The sequence below is a fragment of the Amphibalanus amphitrite genome, unplaced genomic scaffold (assembly GCF_019059575.1).
Source record: "Amphibalanus amphitrite isolate SeventyFive unplaced genomic scaffold, NRLGWU_Aamphi_draft 000285F_arrow, whole genome shotgun sequence".
NCBI lineage: Eukaryota > Metazoa > Arthropoda > Thecostraca > Balanomorpha > Balanidae > Amphibalanus > Amphibalanus amphitrite.
In genome coordinates, this window is record NW_024881780.1 from 172,306 (window position 1) to 193,126 (window position 20,821).

General features: G+C 51.9%; 1 protein-coding gene across 9 annotated transcripts in view; it reads right to left on the minus strand.

Moving 5' to 3' along the window:
* LOC122387388 (casein kinase I-like) overlaps positions 1 to 20,821 on the minus strand; it is a 39,160-nt gene that overhangs the window by 16,156 nt on the left and 2,183 nt on the right. For all 9 annotated transcript variants that reach the window (XR_006257579.1, XR_006257578.1, XR_006257577.1 and 6 more), the window contains exon 3: positions 16,680 to 16,749. Coding sequence is in view for 6 of the 9 variants with exons in the window: in XM_043377541.1 (XP_043233476.1) it covers positions 16,680 to 16,749 (70 nt within the window). In the remaining 3 variants the exon portion in view is untranslated. The remainder of the gene's footprint in view (positions 1 to 16,679; positions 16,750 to 20,821) is intronic.

Here is a 20,821-nt window from a genome sequence, read left to right on the forward strand (position 1 = left end):
GGACCCGGACCCGGACCCAGTCTGACTGGAACATTTCCAGAACCGGTCAGACCCGGTCTAGGTCAGCATTGGAACCAGATGGACCCGTTCCCGAAATTCATTTGGAAAATTGTGTACTGTGCAAGAAGAAAATATTTTCTTTCCAATTGAGCAACCTTGTGTTGCAAAGTAAAACACTCATGCCATGGTCATTTCACTTCGCTTCACAGTTTGTATTTTAGAACCAGATTCAGGTCATATTTAATAATATAAGGCGTAAGAAAAACAATGAATTTCATGCTCACCTAAGCCCCTTTTACTACAGCTGCTAAAAATGATGTGAAATGGGGATCCATGGAGCAGTGACTTCATCAGTCAGAACCTAACATCAAACATGGAACAAGATAAATATACTGATACCTTTGCTAATATTCTTGGTAAAAGATATTCGTTTTTAGAATGGAATACATAAGTCCTTCAAATATCAACTATATAACGTCCCAAACCAGAAAATCAAAATCAAAATAGAGAAACATAAAACTGTAAGGTCCGCCAGAAATGTCGACACCAATAGCAAGACAAAGCAGTCGTTAAAACACTGCAAAATTTTGTTGGCGTTAAAGTACTGCAAAATCGAAATGGCATTAAAGGGACACTCACACCTTAACATTAGTTTTGAGTTGAGATAGCCAAATTGGTGGCCATGGCCTGCAAATACCGGTTTGGGCACTCACAACATCGAAAAATGCTTTAATTCGAAGATATGGAATTTCAAACTTGCAGTTTTCGGATTATAAGGGGCTAATGCATTGGAATGCCCCCTTAGAATTTGTGACGTCAGCGGAGATCTAACGATTTTTAAATCTTAGACTAAAACCATCGTTAACACGTGGTGGTATACGCTGCTTTGCGCGCAACGTCTGCCGCACTTTAAGGCTGCCAAATTATTGCTTCCAAATAAAGTCGCTAGTAACAGGGGAGATCCCAAAAAGTAAACAAAAGTAAAAGCCTAATATCTTGAAAACCAGTGAATATTTTTCGGTGAAATTTGGTAGATATTCGTTTTCGCTCTTTCTGAACCAAGGGACATCACTTTCATGCCAATTCATTAACTTTTTTGAAGGTGGGAGGGTCCCTTTAAAGTACCGCAAGGTTGCGATCATGACTTAGTGCCAATTCATTAACGTAGAAAACAAACTACAATTTGTTGTTAGTACTTAGATATAGAATAAAAACCAAAGTTTCTGGGACTGACCTGATTTTGATCTTAGCGTCTTTGAGCTGGGATCCATGAGCAGAGTAATTGCGTATTACAAACGTATCACTATGATGAACAAGTAGGAAAATCCGTTCCTGATGCACATTTACTCGTCAATGCATTCGGGGTCTTTGTATCAATGTCATTAGGCGTTTAGTATGTGCTAGAGTGGAGACTTTGTCCTCTTCCCGATCGTGTTCCAAAATTGTTACCTTTATGCAGTAGATTAGCGTGCGTAAGGCTCAGCATATATGACGCTCAAATGCGCGGTTTTCATATCAACACGGAATCACTGGCCTTGGAGAATGGCATTGGTATTGACTCAGTTAATTGCCAGCTGTTGCCGTATGATGGCGCTAGTAGAGCGCTAGTGTTATACGCTCTGCTAGCGCCACCATGCGGCGCCAGTTGGCTAAAAATCTGTTCAATATCACGGCTTCTGGAGAATGCCTTAGATTCATTTCATACAGATAGAAATAATTTCAAAGCTGATTGAGTTATGAAATGCATTTAAATATCAAACCAAGGCCATGGGTATCAGACATGAACTGCGATTTCCGGTGGGCACAGTGACTTTGGTAATTGGTATGTCAATGTCTTTGAAAAGGCAGGTAAGATTTGCAACTGGTCAGCCTTGCTTCAATTGGATTTGTGTCCATTATAAATGGATTTCAGTCATACTTACCTCATATGTTATTGGTATTTGATTTCTACAGCCCAAAATATTGTTGGGTGTGTACAGCAAACTGAATGGAAGTGATGTGTACAAACATTTGAAGTATTTTCTGGACTGCTTGCAGTTAGAACTTGTTTGCTTTGTTGTAGGTGACAAGATAAGAAATTGAAGCAAGACTGACCAGTGACCAGTATGCTACAGAATAGGTAGCCCAATCTGCAGGAATATTAGAATTCAAAAGTGGAATTGGGACTTAGGAACTGGAAACTGCATCAACCATGTTTGCCCAAGTAGGTACCGATGTACCTAGTCCTACTAGGTAGCTGCTTGAATCTTTGGTCAAGGCTACTATGCTGCTTAATACAATTGTGGTATGCGGCATATTCATTTTATCATAGCTTTGAGTCAAATAATCAACAAATGCCTATAGTGAGTCATGGGTTGAATGAAATAAGTTCAATAAAAATGTCGTGTGAGTCATGCGTTGATTTGAATCGATTCATCAAAATGTGTGAGTCATGAGTTGATTCGAATCATTCCGTTGGCTAGTTGCTCGAGTCATGAGTTGATTCGAATCATTTTATCGAGGAACTTGATGAGTCATGAGTTGATTCGAATCAATTAAATTTAACATCATGAGTCGTTTGATGAATCGATTCAAATTTCCAGACTCAAACAAAGAATCGACTCAAAAAAAAATTTGAGTCGTTTACAAGTCTGTTGTACATGCTTCACGGAAGGCATCTTCGCACGAACCTCGGCAAGAGAGCATCCTCGGAGACTGCGTTCTTCAGAGGAAGCCAGCATTGTTAGAAGTCAGAACTACCTGAACAATGCGGTATGATACGGTACGGGGGAGGGGGCCGTGCCGCGGAGGATGACTTACAGCGATAGCGAGAGTGATTGTCCCCAGTCGGGAGCCGGCGAACAGCAAGATACACCAACAACAGCACGACACACTCAACAAAGGTAATACACTCACGGTAAATCTTCAAAACGGGAGCCGTGCTGGGCGGAGGTGGCCCAGGCAGACGGGAAACTCTCAGAACAGAGTACTTTGGCAAAGGAAGCACCAGAAGTTAAAAGGCTCGGGGCCTGCCGTTGGAGGGCATCGACCTTCCGTATTTCCTATAGCATAAAATAGCATAAATCAATTTCGAGGTACCGACCAGCCTATCGATATCGACCACCGAGGAGAACGGCATCTCATCTCATGTACTCGTATCTTATCAGCAACTCTACTTACACTGCCATGAAACGACCACAACATCCATTCAACCACAATTTCATCCCGAGACCACCGCTAGGCCGCTCGGGCAGGCCATGTCTTAAACTGTTCCTCTCGCAGCAACAGATGTAAACGGGGACGCTGATTGGGCTCCGGACTAGCAGTTCGACCCGTGACCAGTGACCACGTGAGACGATGCCACAGGGGAGAGGGATAGAGGGAAGGGGTCAATGCCGTCATCAGGAGTCACAATCAGTGCGGAGCACCTCCCCCTGCCCACAGGTCGATGGCTGATCCCGACACAGAGCAGCACAGGACAGGCTCACCTGAGCATCGTCCGGTGGCCGAGATAAGGCCAGAACCAACAGACCGAAAGAGTTAACCCGCGCATGACTGGGGGGAGGGGGCTCTACAGAGCCCCCCTCCCGTTTTTTCAGCAATATTTTCTAAACCGTTTGACGGATCAACACGAAACTTGCGTTACCCTCAGAGGCATCAATTTGACACCTTGTCTTAAAATTTCAAATTTCTAGATACCATAGTTTGGCCGGAAATGACGTCAGAGTGACGTCATGTCGGCCGATTTTCATGCAAAATACTGAACTATGGCAAACGCTCTCAAGAGCTCAGTTTTAAAGCTAGATCTATTTTCTTTGCATGAGTGGACTACAAATACACGTAGCTATCAAACTGCTATCTCGAATTTTTGAAATTTTGAAAATTTGAAAAATATGTATTTACAATTACAAAAAAATATATTTTTTGATTTTTTCAAAAAGTTTTTGACTTTTCGCAAAAACCGGAATATATGTGATAGAATACTCACTGATGAACTACCTTTGCAAGTTTTATCCCAATGTCTTCAGAAATAGCCAAGTTATTCGCATTATTGCCAAAATTTTACAATTTTGTTTTTTTTTTCAAATCCATTTTCCAGCACGTTTTTGACGTCGTACAGCAATATAAATGGCACCATCGTGTTCCTGAGCTCAAACTGCATCTGATAGGTACCTTTTTTGTTAAAAATCCATTTTCAAAATTTGACCTTTTCTGACCTGAAAGTGACCTGACCTCCGGTAAATTCAGCTGACAATGACCTCAAATGACACAGACGACACTATTTTCGAAATCTACGAGTAAAATGGACCATAAAACATGCGTCACGTGACCGATACATGATATACAATTTTCGTGACCTAGGATGACCTGGCCTTGACCTTAAAAATTCGAAGTAAAAGTTCGGTACCCTCAGGGTATCTAAGGCATCCGTCAAGGAGTGCGTAAACCAAAAATGAGCCTGATCGGACCGGCGGTCCGGCGGTCAGAGCCTAAATTGTGAACTAGCAAAAATGTCGATAATTTTTACTTTGACCTGACCTGTGACGTCATCGGTGACCTCGAGGTCAATGAAAATAGGTTCCGCTCGACAGTTTTTCCAGGGCTATCAGACACCGTTTGAATTTTCACGATCGGCCTAGTAGATTCAGAGATAGGAGGGGGGGGGCTCTGGAGAGCCCCCCCCCCCCCAGTCACTCGCGTTATGGAAAATACCCCAGTCATGCGCGGGTTAACAAAGCGGTAATCAACTATAAGCCAGGCCTATGTCTTTGGTCACCACGTCCCCTAACCCGGTTAGAAGTTCAGCTCCCAGGCTGAAGGACTTGTGTTCAAGCCGTTCTGTCGCTCGATACCGGTAACACAGTCCGGGGTCATCCACGGTCGCTACAGAGCCCAACCACAGCCAGACAAGGCAGTGGGAAGGGCGGAACGTGTCCGGGCATAGAATCACACTCCACTATGGCTTCTGGGCCGCTCCCCACGGCTACCCGGAATTTCTCTTCAGACGGTAAAGGTCAGGGCCCGCGCAATATCATCCTGCTTGCGCTGGTCCCGGCAATGTTGAGATAGATACCAACTAGTTTTGAGTTATAATAAGCTATTTTATTAAAGAAGATTGATAATAAACTATCATATTAAAAGACGAAACAATGTTATTGCAACTCAGCAACTCCAGCATGCGACCGATGTGGAAATATGGCACCCAGCGAGCGAATAAGCGAAGCAGGGTTGACGAGCAGGGAGAGGAAAGGAGAACAGAGGAGAGTAGAGGAGAGGAGAGGAGAGGAGAGGAGAGGAGAGGAGAGGAGAGGAGAGGAGAGGAGAGGAGAGGAGAGGAGAGGAGAGGAGAGGAGAGGAGAGGAGAGGAGAGGAGAGAAGAGGAGGGGAGAGGAGATAAAAAACCAGAAAAGATTAGATGAAAGGGGAGGGAAAATAGAGAAAAAGGGAGAGAGATGAGAGGAGACGCTGGAACTAGATCATATCGAACACCTCAAGCGTCGGGCCACTAGCCACACAAACACCCCGGGCCGTTGACAAGCTCCAGAGCGGCGCGCCGACGTGTGGTGTGTAGAATGTAGATGAATGGATGTATGGGTAGTATGGTGTCCCCGAACGACTCACACTATACATACCAGACTACCGGTTTGCAATCTGGGAGATGCGACAAGACAGCCCCTTCTCGCATTACCGTGCATCGGACCGGGGTCCGGTCCAGGCAGGCGGGATATAGCTCGCCAATGGGACAGCTCCGGGACAGAACCAGGCGGCGAGGGGACGGGGACAGGGGGAGGGGAGCAGACACCGTTCGGCGAGACGCCGAATGGGCTGGCTGGCTGGCAGCACTCCGCCACGGAGACAGATATTCATCAGAGTGCCGTCAGCGGCTCGGCGGCCGGCCCGCTCCGGCCGACGCACGGTGAGCGGCCGCCGCAGCGGCGGCGGGTCCCAGGCAGCGCGGTCAGGACACCCACCGGCGCCGGAAACAGTGCAGGAACCGCCGCCGCGCCCGCGCAATGAACAAAAACGCGTCTGCAATGTCCGGCGCAGCTGCAATCCTGACAGCGGCAGCTCACCGAACAATACATCCCGTGAATAGTGGGCGCCAGCACCGAATTCAGCAGGTGGTACAGTTGAGTTGGTCGACACGGCTATTGGAATAGCTAGCACTGAGCTTATAACCTCAGGCAAAGCTGGAATCTAGCAAACATACGCCATTTTCGTTCACAAAAGTGGTGCCAAAATATCTTCTGTAATTTCTTCTCCGCTGAACAAAGCTCTAACGTCTGTCAGCCTCCGTTATCAGTCGTGCTCTTGGTGGCGTGACTCGTGTCACGCCACCAATCCGTCTCCGCTCCCCGTCCGGCCCGGCCCGGCCCCGTGGGCGGGTCCCACTCCCATCCAGCGGCCCCGCGGGCCCGGCCCCACCGCCGGTCGATACACTACACAGGAGTGGGTCGACCCGCGGCGCGGCACCACGACGACGACCTGCCGTGACCCGACGCTGCCGACGCGATGACGTCAGGGCCGGGTCACGACGTGGTCGACGGGTAGGGGTGTGAGCGTGGGGTAAGGCGAGGGAACAGACGCAGATGGTAAGCAGCGATGAAAACCAGGACCACTGGCCTCGAGTGCAACCATCAGCAGTCATCCGTAGGATAATCAGGCATCCGGCATGGGTTGAAGCGAGCAATCGATATCTACCACGCGTCGGGGATCCGCCAACGCGTGATCCACCGGCAAGCAGTCCACACTGGCAGAGCGTTCACAGCCAGCAAATGTCGGACCAGACAGTCCATCGCAAGATGATTGATACTAAGACTGGAAGAGTCTGGACTTGGAGCGGGTCAAGAGTCAGCGGCAGACAACTGATACAACGGACGCTTCCGGTTCAAAAGACATGGTAAGTGGTAACGTATCAGAAGCGAAGCGATTTGGTGCACAACCACAAGTTGAATTAGTCAGTTGCAATGGTGAAGCGATGCTCCTTGAAAGTGGCCCAGTTTCACCAAGTGCGGTAAACTCAATTTGGGGTAAAATACCAAACTACCCCACTCCATAACTACAAAAATACTACCCCGAAATTAGTTAAACTAACTTGGTGAGGTTGGGCACTTGGCCCAATCTCACCAAGTTATGTAAACTTAATTTTGGGACAGTATTTTTGTAGTTATGGAGTGGGGTAGTTTGGTATTTTACCCCAAATTGAGTTTACCGCACTTGGTGAAACTGGGCCCTGGTTCTAGTCATCTTAGTCAAGACACGGTGCAGTCACATATCCAAAATCATCCACACGCAAACTTTATGAGGCTACTCCGTGCCAAAAAAGTCATTTCAACGGGAGCAAGTCTGCCCTCCCTCCGATCCCTGCTCTGTCAGCACTTCTTCAGTAAGACAGCAGGCAGCATCCCTGAATGATACGACTCAAGCCCGGCTTTCTCCGATGATCAATGCTAATAGCCACTTGTTGGCATTCAGTCGAGCCTCATCATGTCTCGCTCCGTCCCCTAACCGACCGCGTCAATCACCGAACCGTCCGCTCCGCCTCGGCGCTCCACAGCCGCGGATGGGCCGGCGCAGCTCCAGTCGAGTCCGTCCCGGCACGACACCGGGTCGGCCGCCGACGGCCGGGGAGCGGACGCCAGCCGACAGCGAAGCCTCAGCGCGCTGGGTGGGGACGGGGACGGGGGGGGGGGGCGGAGGTCGGACGCCATCGACCGTCGTGCGTCAGCCGGCGGCCGGTACCGCCACCGGCGCCGGTCGGCCGGTTCGTGCCGGCGACAGCGGCCGACAGTGGAACAGCCAGCCGTCAGCCGGTGGGCTTGACCCATTGCCAGTGAATGCACGTCAAGATCCAGAATGTAAGGTCCATGCAAGGCGAACGCTTTACTAGCATGCAGGATTTATTGGCTTACTGAAAAAATGACCTCTCTCGCGAAGTACGAACCAAGTCATCTCCTTAATCAATTGTTAGTAAAGGAGTGCAAGCGCAGCCTAAACGAAAAGTAAGAAACCAAAAGAAACAAAAAGGAAAACGCATTCCGTATGACAATCTACAGGAACAATGTCAATCGCTTTTTCATGGGAAACTGATTACAACCCAACAACCGCGAATGAGAAGAGCTTAAATGGGAGCTTGTGAGAGTCCGACATGAAATTAAGACTAGAAGCCACCTTTTATACCAATGGCCACATCTCGGTTGCACCATGGGTCATTTAAATGTGTGACGTTGGCAATTACCCGCTCCCTTTGATACCAGAATATTCCGTTCGCATGAGCCATGACGCCAAATTAGGGCTGCATCTGCACGAGACAAGGCCACTCGGCCTGCAAATGATGACACTAATCCCACCCCAGCGCCGGCATCAGGTTCCAGAAACGCTGTCCGACAGGTCAGCGCCCAGCAACCGAGCCACCGCGGTGCTCGCGCGGCTCAGGAGCAGAGCGGGAGGGACGACCGAGACACCGAAACCCAGGCGGCTCAGGACCGGAGCGGGAGGGACGACCGAGCCACCGAAACCCAGGCGGCTCAGGACCGGAGTGCCGGGGACGCTCCTGCCACCGACGGAAGCGAGCCACGGCGCGCTCCCATTCAGCATACGCCACAGAACACGACGGCCGAGGTTATAACGGCATCCTCAGCGGTGTTCTGTGATAAACGACACGGCAATGACGAGTTTTGTCAGTTGCTCTTCCACCGAGGACAGGATAAGAAATGGTCCCGAGCCGGACCGAAAAACCTGCGTAACTGAAGGCCTGGCAATGCAAGGAGTCACGAAAGCCCACTGTGAGTGTCGGTCCATACCGCACTCATCAGCCCGCATTATTAACAGGTCCAGACGACAGCGACGCCGGCCCTCGAGGCTACCGACCACAGAGAAGCCAGCGAAATCGCGGGAACGAAGCCAACCGAGGTGCGATTCACCGCGGAGACGCTGAAACCGCAAGACCGCCGGCCTTGATTGCGATTCGTGTTTGACACTTTTCACTGCTCATTGGCCGAGTGTTGCCGCCAAGCTGGATTTGCAATAGGAGCTCTGCATCAAGCCGGAGGCGATTACGAAAGACGTAACGGACTTCGCGTGGGGATTTGATGAGACTAGATTCGGAAGATGGATGGACGACGTAATTTACTTGAATTTCAGATAAATGGGATTCATTCATCATCAAATAACAGCCTCGTCAGTTGATATCTACCAAAGTTGATCTCTTCCAAACCCCATACGCACAATAAGGCGAAGAAAGTCGCATCCAAAGTTCGCTTACAAAGCATCAGATAAGGGCGCATTTGTAGGCACTGCGATGCGGGATCCACTTCAATCGGTGACACCGCATCATTCGTTTAGCGGGACGGTGTGAACACTTGTCTGCTTCATTGTCCCGCCAACACCGGCTGGCGAGCTCTGTGTGAACTGGGCTCCGCAATTTTACGGCCCAGCAGCTCCGGGCCACTCTCGCCCTCTACCTTCGTTGGATCCGCAGCAGCTCTGCTCCTCTCTCTCTCCCTCTACCCTAACTGGACCAGCGGTTTGCTCCCCCTCTCCCTCCGGTGAACCTCGGGTCCGCTCCGTCCTCTGTATTCTGCGGACCGGCGGCGGTCATGCCGTCACGGCCCGTCGACTCTGTTCGTCGTGCCGGCGCTCCTCCCAGCCTCTCTCTCCACCACTCCGGCCCTCTCTCCCGACCATCTCTATTCTCTTCCAGAAACCGCCCATTCATCCATTGGCCCCATCATATCTCACGGCAATATAGGGTCACTTGGTAACCGCATGTCCACCGTACCCTTGAGAAAGATCAATACAAAATGTATTCTAATTAATTATTCGCCAACCATTTTACAGAGCAAACAATACTGATCATACAAGGAAGTTTGAAAATATTAAATGTAATAGCCTATTATAGACATTTTGAGACCATTCCGCAGCAATCAAATGTTCATCAACGATCACTCGCACTATTCATGAGGCTTCGATACGAAGATATCGCCTCATGACAGATAATTATCGACGAACAAATTCAATCTCCCCGACACTGAGCGCCATCCCGAGGAATTCCCCGGAGCTCCAGACAATTATCCCACATTCTCCGGATGCCGGTCGCGCGGGTCGTCTCCTGCGCAGCGTCCCCGATGTCACGCCCACGCGGCGACGGAAGTGAGCCATCTCCTCGGCATGGCAGAACGAGCGGCACCGACAGGGCGGCATGGTGTTACCCTATCACAGATAGCATCGGCCCGACAGACGTCACGCCCACGCAGAGCGGACGAGCGGCCGATCTTGGTCTCAGCTTTGTCCGTTTATACCGTAGAACCGCTGCCTCGACCGCCGCTTTCTACCACTGTGCGCGCTGGTGAGCTGTGTTTTACAGCCGTTACAGCCGCTCTTGGCATGGCAGCTGTGAGATCCAGTTACCGGCAGCAGCAGCAGCGGTAGTAAAGAAACAGTGCCGCAGCGATTCCCACAGAGCGGGGCCAGTCCCGCCGCTGGACTCACTCCGACACCGGAGTCCGTTCTAGCAGAGCGGCGAGCAGCGAATCGCTCTAGTCACCGAGTAACGGAGACTTCGTGGTCCTCACCGGATGCAACGGTAGCGTTCCTGCGGGGGCGAGTAAGCCCCAAATGATGATGAAACGAACGAGGATTAAGTAGCAGTCAAAGGCACTTTAATCCACCCCAACGATTGGCAACGACACCTTCTCATTCTAGCTCAGGATGATTTGATCCAGAAATCAGCACTGCAGAAAACAATCACACACCACACAACGTAGAAATGTTCCGCCTCACCTCCCACCCATCTTCAAAACACAGCCAACTATGCGATCCACGCCTGGATCTCCAACCAGCTGATTCACCGGCCACTCCCAGTGCACGGCGGAGGAACTGGCTCCCAGGCCACAGCATGCCGGCAGTGGCGACCTTGCAGCCGACCTTGCCGCTGCAGCGTGACCTCTTCTGACCTCAGCGACCCCGCCGACCAGCTCGTAAAGAAGTTACGAGGGGAAGTGTTGCCATGAGCAGGTCGTGACTAGTGTGTAGCCCAGGAAAGGAGATTCTTTACACGTGCTCGGCCATGTGGTCGTGACCAGTGGGAAAATCAAGAAGCCGAGTGAATAGTGGTGTGAAGAATAAAGGATACTAGATACTGCCTAAATAAGAAACAAGGTCGTTCCCAACAACAAATACAACCAGTACAGCGCGGCGTACTCCTTCCACTACTCTGCACTGCACTGCGAATAACAGTGGCATACTCATTACTCAACTCAAACGCTGATCCGATTTGTTCCCATGTAATACTAAGAATTGATCTGGTTAGTAAGGGCTGGTGGCTTTGTCATCAATTGGAAACACTGTACCGAAGATGTCCAGTGATCGACAGGCAGTCTTTTTCCCGTGTACCACCTGAGGCACATGGACTACGGTGCGGAGAATAGTAGGTTGAAAGCTGGGAACGAACCACTGTCCACTACCTGCCTTTGTGTGGTAAGTGAAATCCTAAAACATACAGCAGGCGAATGTTGAGATTGTTGTAACTTGTAAGTACGTATTCTTATACACAGGTGCTATCAGTCTGCCTCCATACCCTACCCCCAACGCTATCCTACCGTCAACAGTCAACACGTCACGTGCACATTCAATCATCATGAGTTAACATCTATCGCCGTGTTATCAATCTCGACACCACCAATATCGCCATCGGCGTCAGGCTTGCCGCCGGCGTCAGGTCTACCACCCAGCGTCGTCCATCGTCAGCAGTGCCGGCCGGCGTGAGAACAGAGCGCGGCCGGCGGCAGCCGAGACTTCCGGTCCGCGTGCTGACGCGGCGGTCTGCCCGCGACGGGAGGCCGCCGCCGCGGACGGTGGCGGCGGGCGGCGGGCGGTGGTGAAGGGCTTTGGATGGTGGCAGTGGCTGGCGATTACGGCATTGGTGCCAATAGGCAGACAGACGAACAATCTCGTCCGAAAGGGTGTGAGGGACATAAGCTAACTTGTGTACTGTTCTGCTTTATGCGTATTTCATCCTTCAGCGTCATCGGTGATGGGTCCGAACCGGGGCCATTCCGCCTTGAGGCTGTGACGGTAACGACTCAGATTAGATTGACAGACACCGTTACTCCGATAGGGCATCAAGGTACGGTATGTAGCTCTTTCATAAACCAACGAAAAAAAAATCGAAGGCGGAACAATAATTGAAAATTCCAGAAATGTTACGCCAATTAATGTATCATACACACAGAAACATATTGACACCGTTAGCGGTGTAATTGCACAGTACATATCTGAGCACTTGAGGAAACTTAATTTAGTCCCTTCCCCGCTTAAATTACTCGCGCTTCCAAATGAACACCAGGAAGAAGGTAATAGAACACTGTTAGGAGGGTTGGGTGTTTTACTACATGTAGCAAAACACCCAACCCTCCTAACAGTGTTCTATTACCTTCTTCCTGGTGTTCATTTGGAAGCGCGAGTAATTTAAGCGGGGAAGGGACTAAATTAACTTTCCTCAAGTGCTCAGATATGTACTGTGCAATTACACCGCTAACGGTGTTAATATTTTTCTGTGTGTAGGACGCGACATTTTACGATTTACCTATTTATCTGGCAGTTGGCGAGTTACTTATTTATCTGGCAGTTGACGAGTTACCTATTTATTCAGTTGGAAGCGCTTCATTGGAAAATGAGCGTTCAGTCAATCCAGTGTCATATCCTCCACAACCCTGAATCCCAAGGCAGCATGCAGCATTCAATCGCAAACTTCTCCGCTTGAAAATTCCCAGATGAACAGGTAAACTTCCAACTTGGTCCAGTCACTGGCAACCCGACTCAGCCTGCGCGGGCGGCCCGGAAGCCGTCACAGCCTGGTATGTGGCCGGGCACGTCAGTTGCAAAGGTCGTCTCCCGTCCGAGGGTGCTACCCTCCGGTCCGCCGACCTGGGCCGGGCTGGACGGCACGGGCGGGGCGGGGGTGGGAGCGGGGCTGGGTGGGGGCGGACTGCCAGCAGCGGCGACGGTGTTCTAACACGCCACCTGCGCTCCCGCGCCCCTCCATCCGTATATGGCCGTCATACAGTCCGTAGCCAGACGCGGCGGTTCAAGTCAAAGGAAACGCTGTGCCTAGCTCGACTGAAGATGATCAGAGACAGGACAGTAGCAAACGCTCATCATGGCCGGTGCAACAAAATACCAACCAAACAGAGCCACCACAACAGAGGACCGACCGACAGACGGACTGGCAGACAGGCTCCCGCCGGCCGGCTGGAAGTGTCAAAGGGCGTGGCCGGGACCTCCGTCACGGTCGGCGGGTTCCTGGCACGCCGTGACGCTGTCACGACGTCACAGAGAGATTCACGGCCGGCCAGCACGGCACGACTGAGCGGCAGGAGTTCGGCAGGAGACAAAGCGCCACAGCAGAAGGGGAGGGATGGGGATAGGGCGGCCTTGGTCGGAAAGGTGGCTAGGAGCTCAAAATGTGATGCATGCAAATATGCGATGCGGGTTGCGAGCCCCATCCATCTGACTGAGTCTGACATTTCACATTGTATGTATCGTTCAATAAAACTTGCCACTAGTGTTGCTATTCGATCACGACTACGCTATCGAAGAACTCGAGTACATGATCCGGTACCGCTGCAGCCGACCTTCTCTACTGATACTGCTCAACATTGCTTTTATCGCTGTTTCTAATGAATCTCACGACATCCCACGATATATCCGACTGACTCGAAACCGTTCGAAACCACCCGTCGCCAGCCGCCCGGGCTGACTCAGATGCCGCCCGCCCGGCGTACCAACCGCCCAGCGCACACGCACTGTTCCGATTTACGAGCTGCGGTCGACTGGGGAGGGAGGGGAGCAGATGTGAGCCGCCGCCGCACGACTCCTGCCTCGGCCAGCCGCGGACCGAGATATGCTGGCGCAGTGGGAGGCGGAGGGCAGAGCAACGGAGCAGAGCGGGTAGAGTGGGGAGGACAGTGTGTATATGGAGCGACGGAGCATCCTCGCGTTCCGTCCCGTCCAGCGGCACGCGAGGTTGGCTGCTTATGGGCGAAAACAGCGTGTTCGGAGGTACTGTTGCATGCTAGCAAGACGAATAAGATTTATGAATGAGGTAGACTGGAAACTCCTCCGAATTAGCCCAAATGTGTCAATGTATATTCCATATTCGAAAAACGCCGCAAGATTGGTGTAACTAATCCTGACCCAAATCAATTCACCGTCACTAATCCGCGCGCTTCACCGTCGGTTGGCAGGGCGGTGGCTGCGCTCGTACAAAACGCTCGTCCGGCTTTCCAGTCAGCACCGGGTCGGTCGGTGGGCGGGGCGAAACTGGGTCAAGGGCGGTCAGAGAATGATGGCGGCAGCGGCAGGGGATGCTCCGCGTGAATGGAAAACTGCGTTATGGGCTATCTAGGCCGTTCGCGTCCTGAACGAAAGGTCGCATATTGCTCACGCCAGAAGATTCCATTGTCGCGTCTCTTCATTGAATAGCATAAAACATTAAAATACCAATGGCATATCAGAAGGTACGATTATATCCTATGGAGTCCTGGACTCTAACATTAATAAATAAAATAAACCATGCCGCTTTCATGAAATGCAACAGCGTCCAAGAGTCTCGACATCACAAGACGCTGAGACAATTTCATTCAAGAGCGCCCTACATCCGGATTCCAAAATTCATAGCTGTCGCCAAGATCAGCCACTTCTCAGCCTCTGAGCCAATCAGACGAGATTTCGTGACGTCACAGGGCCAGTCACGTGGCTGTTACGATGATCAAGGAGTGGCTGACAGCGTGGAAGAGAGAGAGAGAGAGAGAGAGAGAGAGAGAGAGAGAGAGAGAGAGAGAGAGAGAGAGAGAGAGAGAGGGGAAAGGGAAAGGGAGAGGGAGAGGGAGAGGGAGACGGAAAGGGAGAGGGAGAGGGAGAGGGAGAGGGAGAGGGAGTGAGAGTGAGAGTGAGAGGGAGAGTGAGAGTGAGAGGGAGAGGGAGAGGTAGAGGGAGAGGGGGGGAGGGAGAGGAGAAAAAAACGAGGGATAACGAACGAATGGGCTAAACAGAGCCGCAACCTGTCTTCTCTATGGCGTACAGGCAACGAAGTAACACACGTCATGTGCCATCAGTCCATTGTCCATGGTCGCGCCTCTGCTCTGTCCCACATACGCCGTTCGACATCGACCTGCGGCAGGTGGCGTGTGAGCGTGTGCGCACGCATTACCGCCCACTCAACGCACACGTATGTGCAGCTGGGCGCGTGGGCCGCGCCCATCAGCTGACCACTCGGCACAGAGCTGGGCGGGGCTGACCCAGCTCCACAGTGTTATCAGCTCAGAGCCCGCAGCTCGCAGCTCTTGGCCCGCAGCTCGGGCAGCTCTCGGCTCTGCGCTGACCCAGCTCCACTCTCGGTTATCAGCTCTCAGCTCTCTCAGCCCTCGGCCCTCAGCTCGCTGCTCTCGGCTCTTAGCCATCGCCTATCGGTTCTAACTCGTCTCTCAGCCTCAGCTATCGCCGCTTTCCTCTCCGCTCGGCTTGGTCCCGTGCCGTCAGCGTGGTAGCTCGCTCGGCCGGCCTGATAGGACACGGACAGACCGACGATAGCGGGGTACGGACCGGGGTACCTACGGAGCACCGCGGGCTAATCCCCAGTGGATCAGCCGGGCGACCAGCCAAATGACCGCACTGGCAGCGGGCCTGGGGAGGGGTGGGAGGCGCTGTCGTCCGCCCGGACACTGCCCTGGCCAGCCATCGTACCCAGAGCGATGGTGGCGTAATCTGATGAGTGAAAAAAGACCGGCAAAAAACATGTCGGTTGTGAGTAGACGAGAGGATCTCTGAAGAGGCTGGCGCAAATCCAACTGGGTAATCAGGAAGTGTCGCCGGCTCTGTGCCAGCGTGTGCTGCTTAGGTGGAATAAGCCTGCGTACGCACCACCTTCGAAGATAACAAATGAAACTTGGAATAAACACTATCCAGGGGACCAAGTGCTAATCCGAACCCCCACACTACTCGTAGCAACCACGGAGCGACAAGGCCACATGCTTTGATCGGGCATTCTATCGTCACGAGCAGCCTATCCACATCCTGCATCACAGTTCCCTGATACAAACAGCCGGCGAGGGCAGCTCTGATGAGAGTTTGTCCCAAAAGGGTGACAGGTTGAGCGACTGGGTGGCCTGGCTCGCCGGGGCGTGCATGTCCGAGACGGGCTCAGCTGCAGTAGCGCATCCGCCGGTGGTCGAACCAACCTCACGTCTCCCCTTTATCATATCACATGGTCTTGTAACTATGTAAAAGAAATCACCCTTCCCCTCTCCCTGAAAGGCAAGTAACCACTAGCATGCACCTATCCTTTGACTCTACCACCTCCCCCCCCCCCCCACGCCCAAGGGAACGGACAACTCGTAGCTCGAGGGAACCGACAACTCGTAACACAGCTCTGGCCACCACTGCGTGCAGCGATTCTACCACACGGCGCAGCTACGAAGGTCCGGTCCGGCCACGTAAAACCCGTCCGCCGGCACTGCGGTCGATGCGGTCGCCGGTCCAGGGGAACTTAGCACCACCGCTGGCCCATAATACCTCGCCGACAGCAGTCGGCGTAAGTTACACTCCGAATCGACAGCGAGGGCGACGAACGAGGCAGTATCGCACCGGCCCGGCCGGTGTCCACGGGGAGGGACTCTGGGGAGGGGGGATCCGTGACCTACCGTGAGTGCCCAGCTGACGGTAAAACCGGTACTCAAGGTGCAGCTGCGGCGCCTTGGACTTCATCGGTTCCTGAGAGACAGAGGGAGGGGATGTCAGAGGGGACTTCTAGCAGCGCGGGGTGAACAAATCCAAACGACACTCATCAAACAGCACTGAAGCGTTGGCCTGCACTGTGAAAAATCTAACAGTAGAGCCTCCTATGTGAATAAGGGTGACCGGTCATGAGTCAAAGGTTACATATCATGGGTCGTAGATCACCGGCCAAAATCACGGGTCGGGGAAACTTCACGAGTCACCGTCTATCTAATGCCATTGCATCACTGCCGAGAGTAATGCCAACTGGAATCAGCGGACAACAGCGCATTCCTGGCTGCTGGACGGGGCTTCGTGCTGCCAAAGCAAAGGCGGTACGAATGACTACCACGGTAATTCTGAGCATATCAAAGACAAGCAATAGCCGATGTTGGCAGTGGAACACATCCAGCATCGATATGGAACGGGACACTGTCCGAGGCACCAGCATGATTCGGACACGAGAGAGCCGAGTCAGAACAAAATATCGCCTTGCACGCCGTGCGGAAAAGTGCTACTCAGTAATGTAAGTACGGTTGGTATCCTTCTGCGTTTCACAAGAACAATCACAAGTTACGATCACCAAAAAACATAGTCACAGATAACCGTATCAACAGTAGCGCAAAAACAAAAAACAAAAAACGGATGCCGTAATCGTGACAGAATTGTGACAAAATGAGCCGTGACATAACCTGACGGAGCGGAACTTGAACCTGACATAATGACAGACAAATGACAGTCAAACGACAGAAGACAATCAACGCTGACAGGTTGGTGACACATGATACATTGACAATGTCAGTGGGGAACGTCCTCTGACTGTGGATCACTGTCACCATGTGAAAACGGCACCACACCTGACCATGTTTCCTGGAAATACAACCAGTGTTTGTGTCGCGTGACACTGCACCTGAATTCCGGGTAATGTTATATCACTAAAGGTGTATATCAGAACGGTCAAATGTCATGATAGTTGATAAGGAGCGCTTGAGTGAAACACAATCATACCACACCATAACATCTGCAGTCCAGCCAATTACAAAACACCCGCACCATATTCTTCAATCATTTTTATATCCAAAAGTCCGCAATTTCCCCTCTCCTATCAACAAACTTTCGAACCTATCCAGTGTTCGTCCCTTTAAAAGTCCTCTGGCGATACCTATCACATGGCGCAGGCCCACCTGTCCCCGTGATACCCACCGTGCGCCGCCACAGTGCGGCTTATCTTGGACAAACTCAGCATCTAATCGGGCTGTCCGGGGTCGGCGCGGCGCCGCCATCCCTCCCCCACCCGCGCGTCGACATGGCCGGCACACACGGGTCTCGATTAGGCCGTGATCAGCGGCGAGCGGCCAGCCGGCCAGCCGACCGGCGAGCTGGCCTTGAGCCTTGACCACCGGCGCTGCCAGCGTGGAGCCGCGCGGGGATATGGAGCCGGCAGTGGCGGCAGTGTGATAACGAAACCAAACACCGATCGGCAGAGTCGTGAGTCGTGACATGACCGGACCAACGCTGGTCTCGGCATCAATCAGTGAGAGCACCAGCCCCGACGACAGCCCCGCTGACACGGGGTAACCCACGCGGACAGGTGTTAGCGTCGGATGGTTGGGTTACGCCCGCCCCACTGCCGCCGGGCAGAGTCTGGGTGCCAGCGTGCAGACACTACAGAGACACAGTCAGTAGCGAGCGATGGAGATGTGGCTGGCGAGACACAGATGATGGAGACGGAGAGAGGGAAGAAGATGACGATTTTCTTTCACCTCAGTTCATTCCACTGTTGCCGAATCCAATCAGCGGAATCGAAGCATTATCGATCTACCGTGCTATCATGAGTGGAATGAAATACCTGAACGTCCATTTGCAGACAGTAGTGGCTATCCGCTGCCCTCCCGTCCATTACTGCACCACATTCACCCCCGCACTCACAGCACCAACAATTCAAGCTACATTTTTCCACCTCAGCCGTTACATCCATCTCGCATACCGCACCAACCACAGCGTATTTCACCGCCGCCATTCCCTTGCAGCCCACAGTGGGTACAGTTGCACAGCGCACATCCCCGCCAAACAGCACGCAGGCAGTCACAATCACAGTAAACAGCCAAGCACGTCAGTCACACATACAGCCACCGTTGCGATCTCTATCACAGCCACAGTCAGCCAGCCAGTCAGTCAGTCAGTCAGTCACAGTCACAGGTACAGCCCTCAGCAGACTGCGTGGTAGGTATTTTTTTCGACAAAACCGATAATTACTCAAAGGCTATGTCAACAGTCGGTCGAAACTCACTGCAAGTAGATGCGCCATGCTCCACTCCTTCGATTGAGTCTGTCACTAAACAAACTATACGGCTTGTATGGCACCAAAATGCAAAAGTTTGTTTTGGGGGCAAATATAAACTTTTGGGTTTTGTTGCTAAACTGGATGGAAAATGCATACGATGATAATGCCAATCTAAGGTGTGGTGCCTCGCGCCTCTTGCTGTTACGATTTTCAAGTGACCGATAGCATAGTATTCTCGTTATTCTCGGTTTTGTCGAAAAAAGAATACCTACCACGCAGTTTGCAGAGGGCTGTACATTCCCACTCGGTCACAGTCAGTCACAGGCACTGCCACCGCCATTCGGTAATAGCTCAGCCATTCAGTAATAGCTCCGCCATTCAGTCAGTCACAGCCCTGCGGGGCCAGGGAACCTGTGACGAAACACCACCACTGTCCCGCACCGCCGAATTTCCGGCAAAGTGGTCTCGAAAGTGAGCCAGCCGCCCGTGCCGGGGACCGTGCGCCACGCGACAGTAGCCTGGGGCGGCTCACAGCGACGGCACAGGCGAGAGGCACAGAGCGCGGCGGCGTCAACACAGAAAAACGGCAACTGGCAGCGGCAGACAATGCGAAATCCGAAACGGTACTGGAACGGGGGGGACCATACTGGATGCTGGCATGTCGAGACAGCGTACGATGCGCGGAAGATGGTAGAACCCATTCAAATGATTAATATGCAGATAATCGCATGCAATATGCGTAAAACCACTCAGCAATATCACTTCTGAGTGCTGGTGAAGGCCATACCTTCGGGACAAAGGGACCAGTGTCCATCGGGCAGACTAACCTAGCCTGCTGCGGCAGAGGCTGGGTTGACGACAGCCATGGGCAAACCATCCCCGTGACGGAACGGGCTAGACGGGAAGAGAGCCGATACCAGCGAGTTCGAATTGTGATACTACAGAATCTCCCGAATGGCGTCATCCAAACCATGACGCCATCGGCAGCGATCCGGCGCGGATGGCGTGCCCGGCAGCGAACGGCGAGTCCCACCGATACCCCGACGGTCAGCGGCTTGCGTCATGTCGACCAAACCGTGACGATGGGCATCACAGATGTCAGCGGCTACCGAAGTGTCCATTGTTCAACAAGGCTACTGAGGGTCAGACCTTCAGTTCAGTCGGCCACAGCGTGCGTGACATGGAGCCAAGAACGGATGGCTCAAAGCATGAACGGCAAAGTAGTCTCGGGTCCTGATGCTCGGGTCGGTAGATACACGACTCGAGCGAAAGAAGCGGAAAAGGAATAAATGCGAGCGATGTGACAGGACGGCAATCGGTTTTTGATCGCGTATCCGATAAGAAAGATAAAATGAAAAACTGCATGCATGGTGTTGTCAATGGTCAGTTGTGCATCACGACATAGACAAGTAAGGGAGACACAGTTAAACGTCACACAAAGAACCGATACAACACAGAGCAGTAAAAAGGATCAATAATGATTAGGTCAAGGGAAAGAGCGTTGTTCCGCTAGATAAAACCGAACAAAAAAGGATTACAGTACACAAGAACCTAATGGAGGCAACAGTACAAAGAGATAGCTTACAGTCTAAAACGTTACGCTGTGCACACTGCACAGACCGGAGCCTGGGCCAGCTGCACAGAAAGAACGGCGGCAGATGCTTGATCCCAACTACATCGAAACAAGGATGCATAAAGCTGAGTGAGGATGGTAGCCAAGAAGATTTAAGCTAAAAAAAACATTAAAGTAAAAACAGCTGGTAGTGTAGTTACGAGGCAAATGAT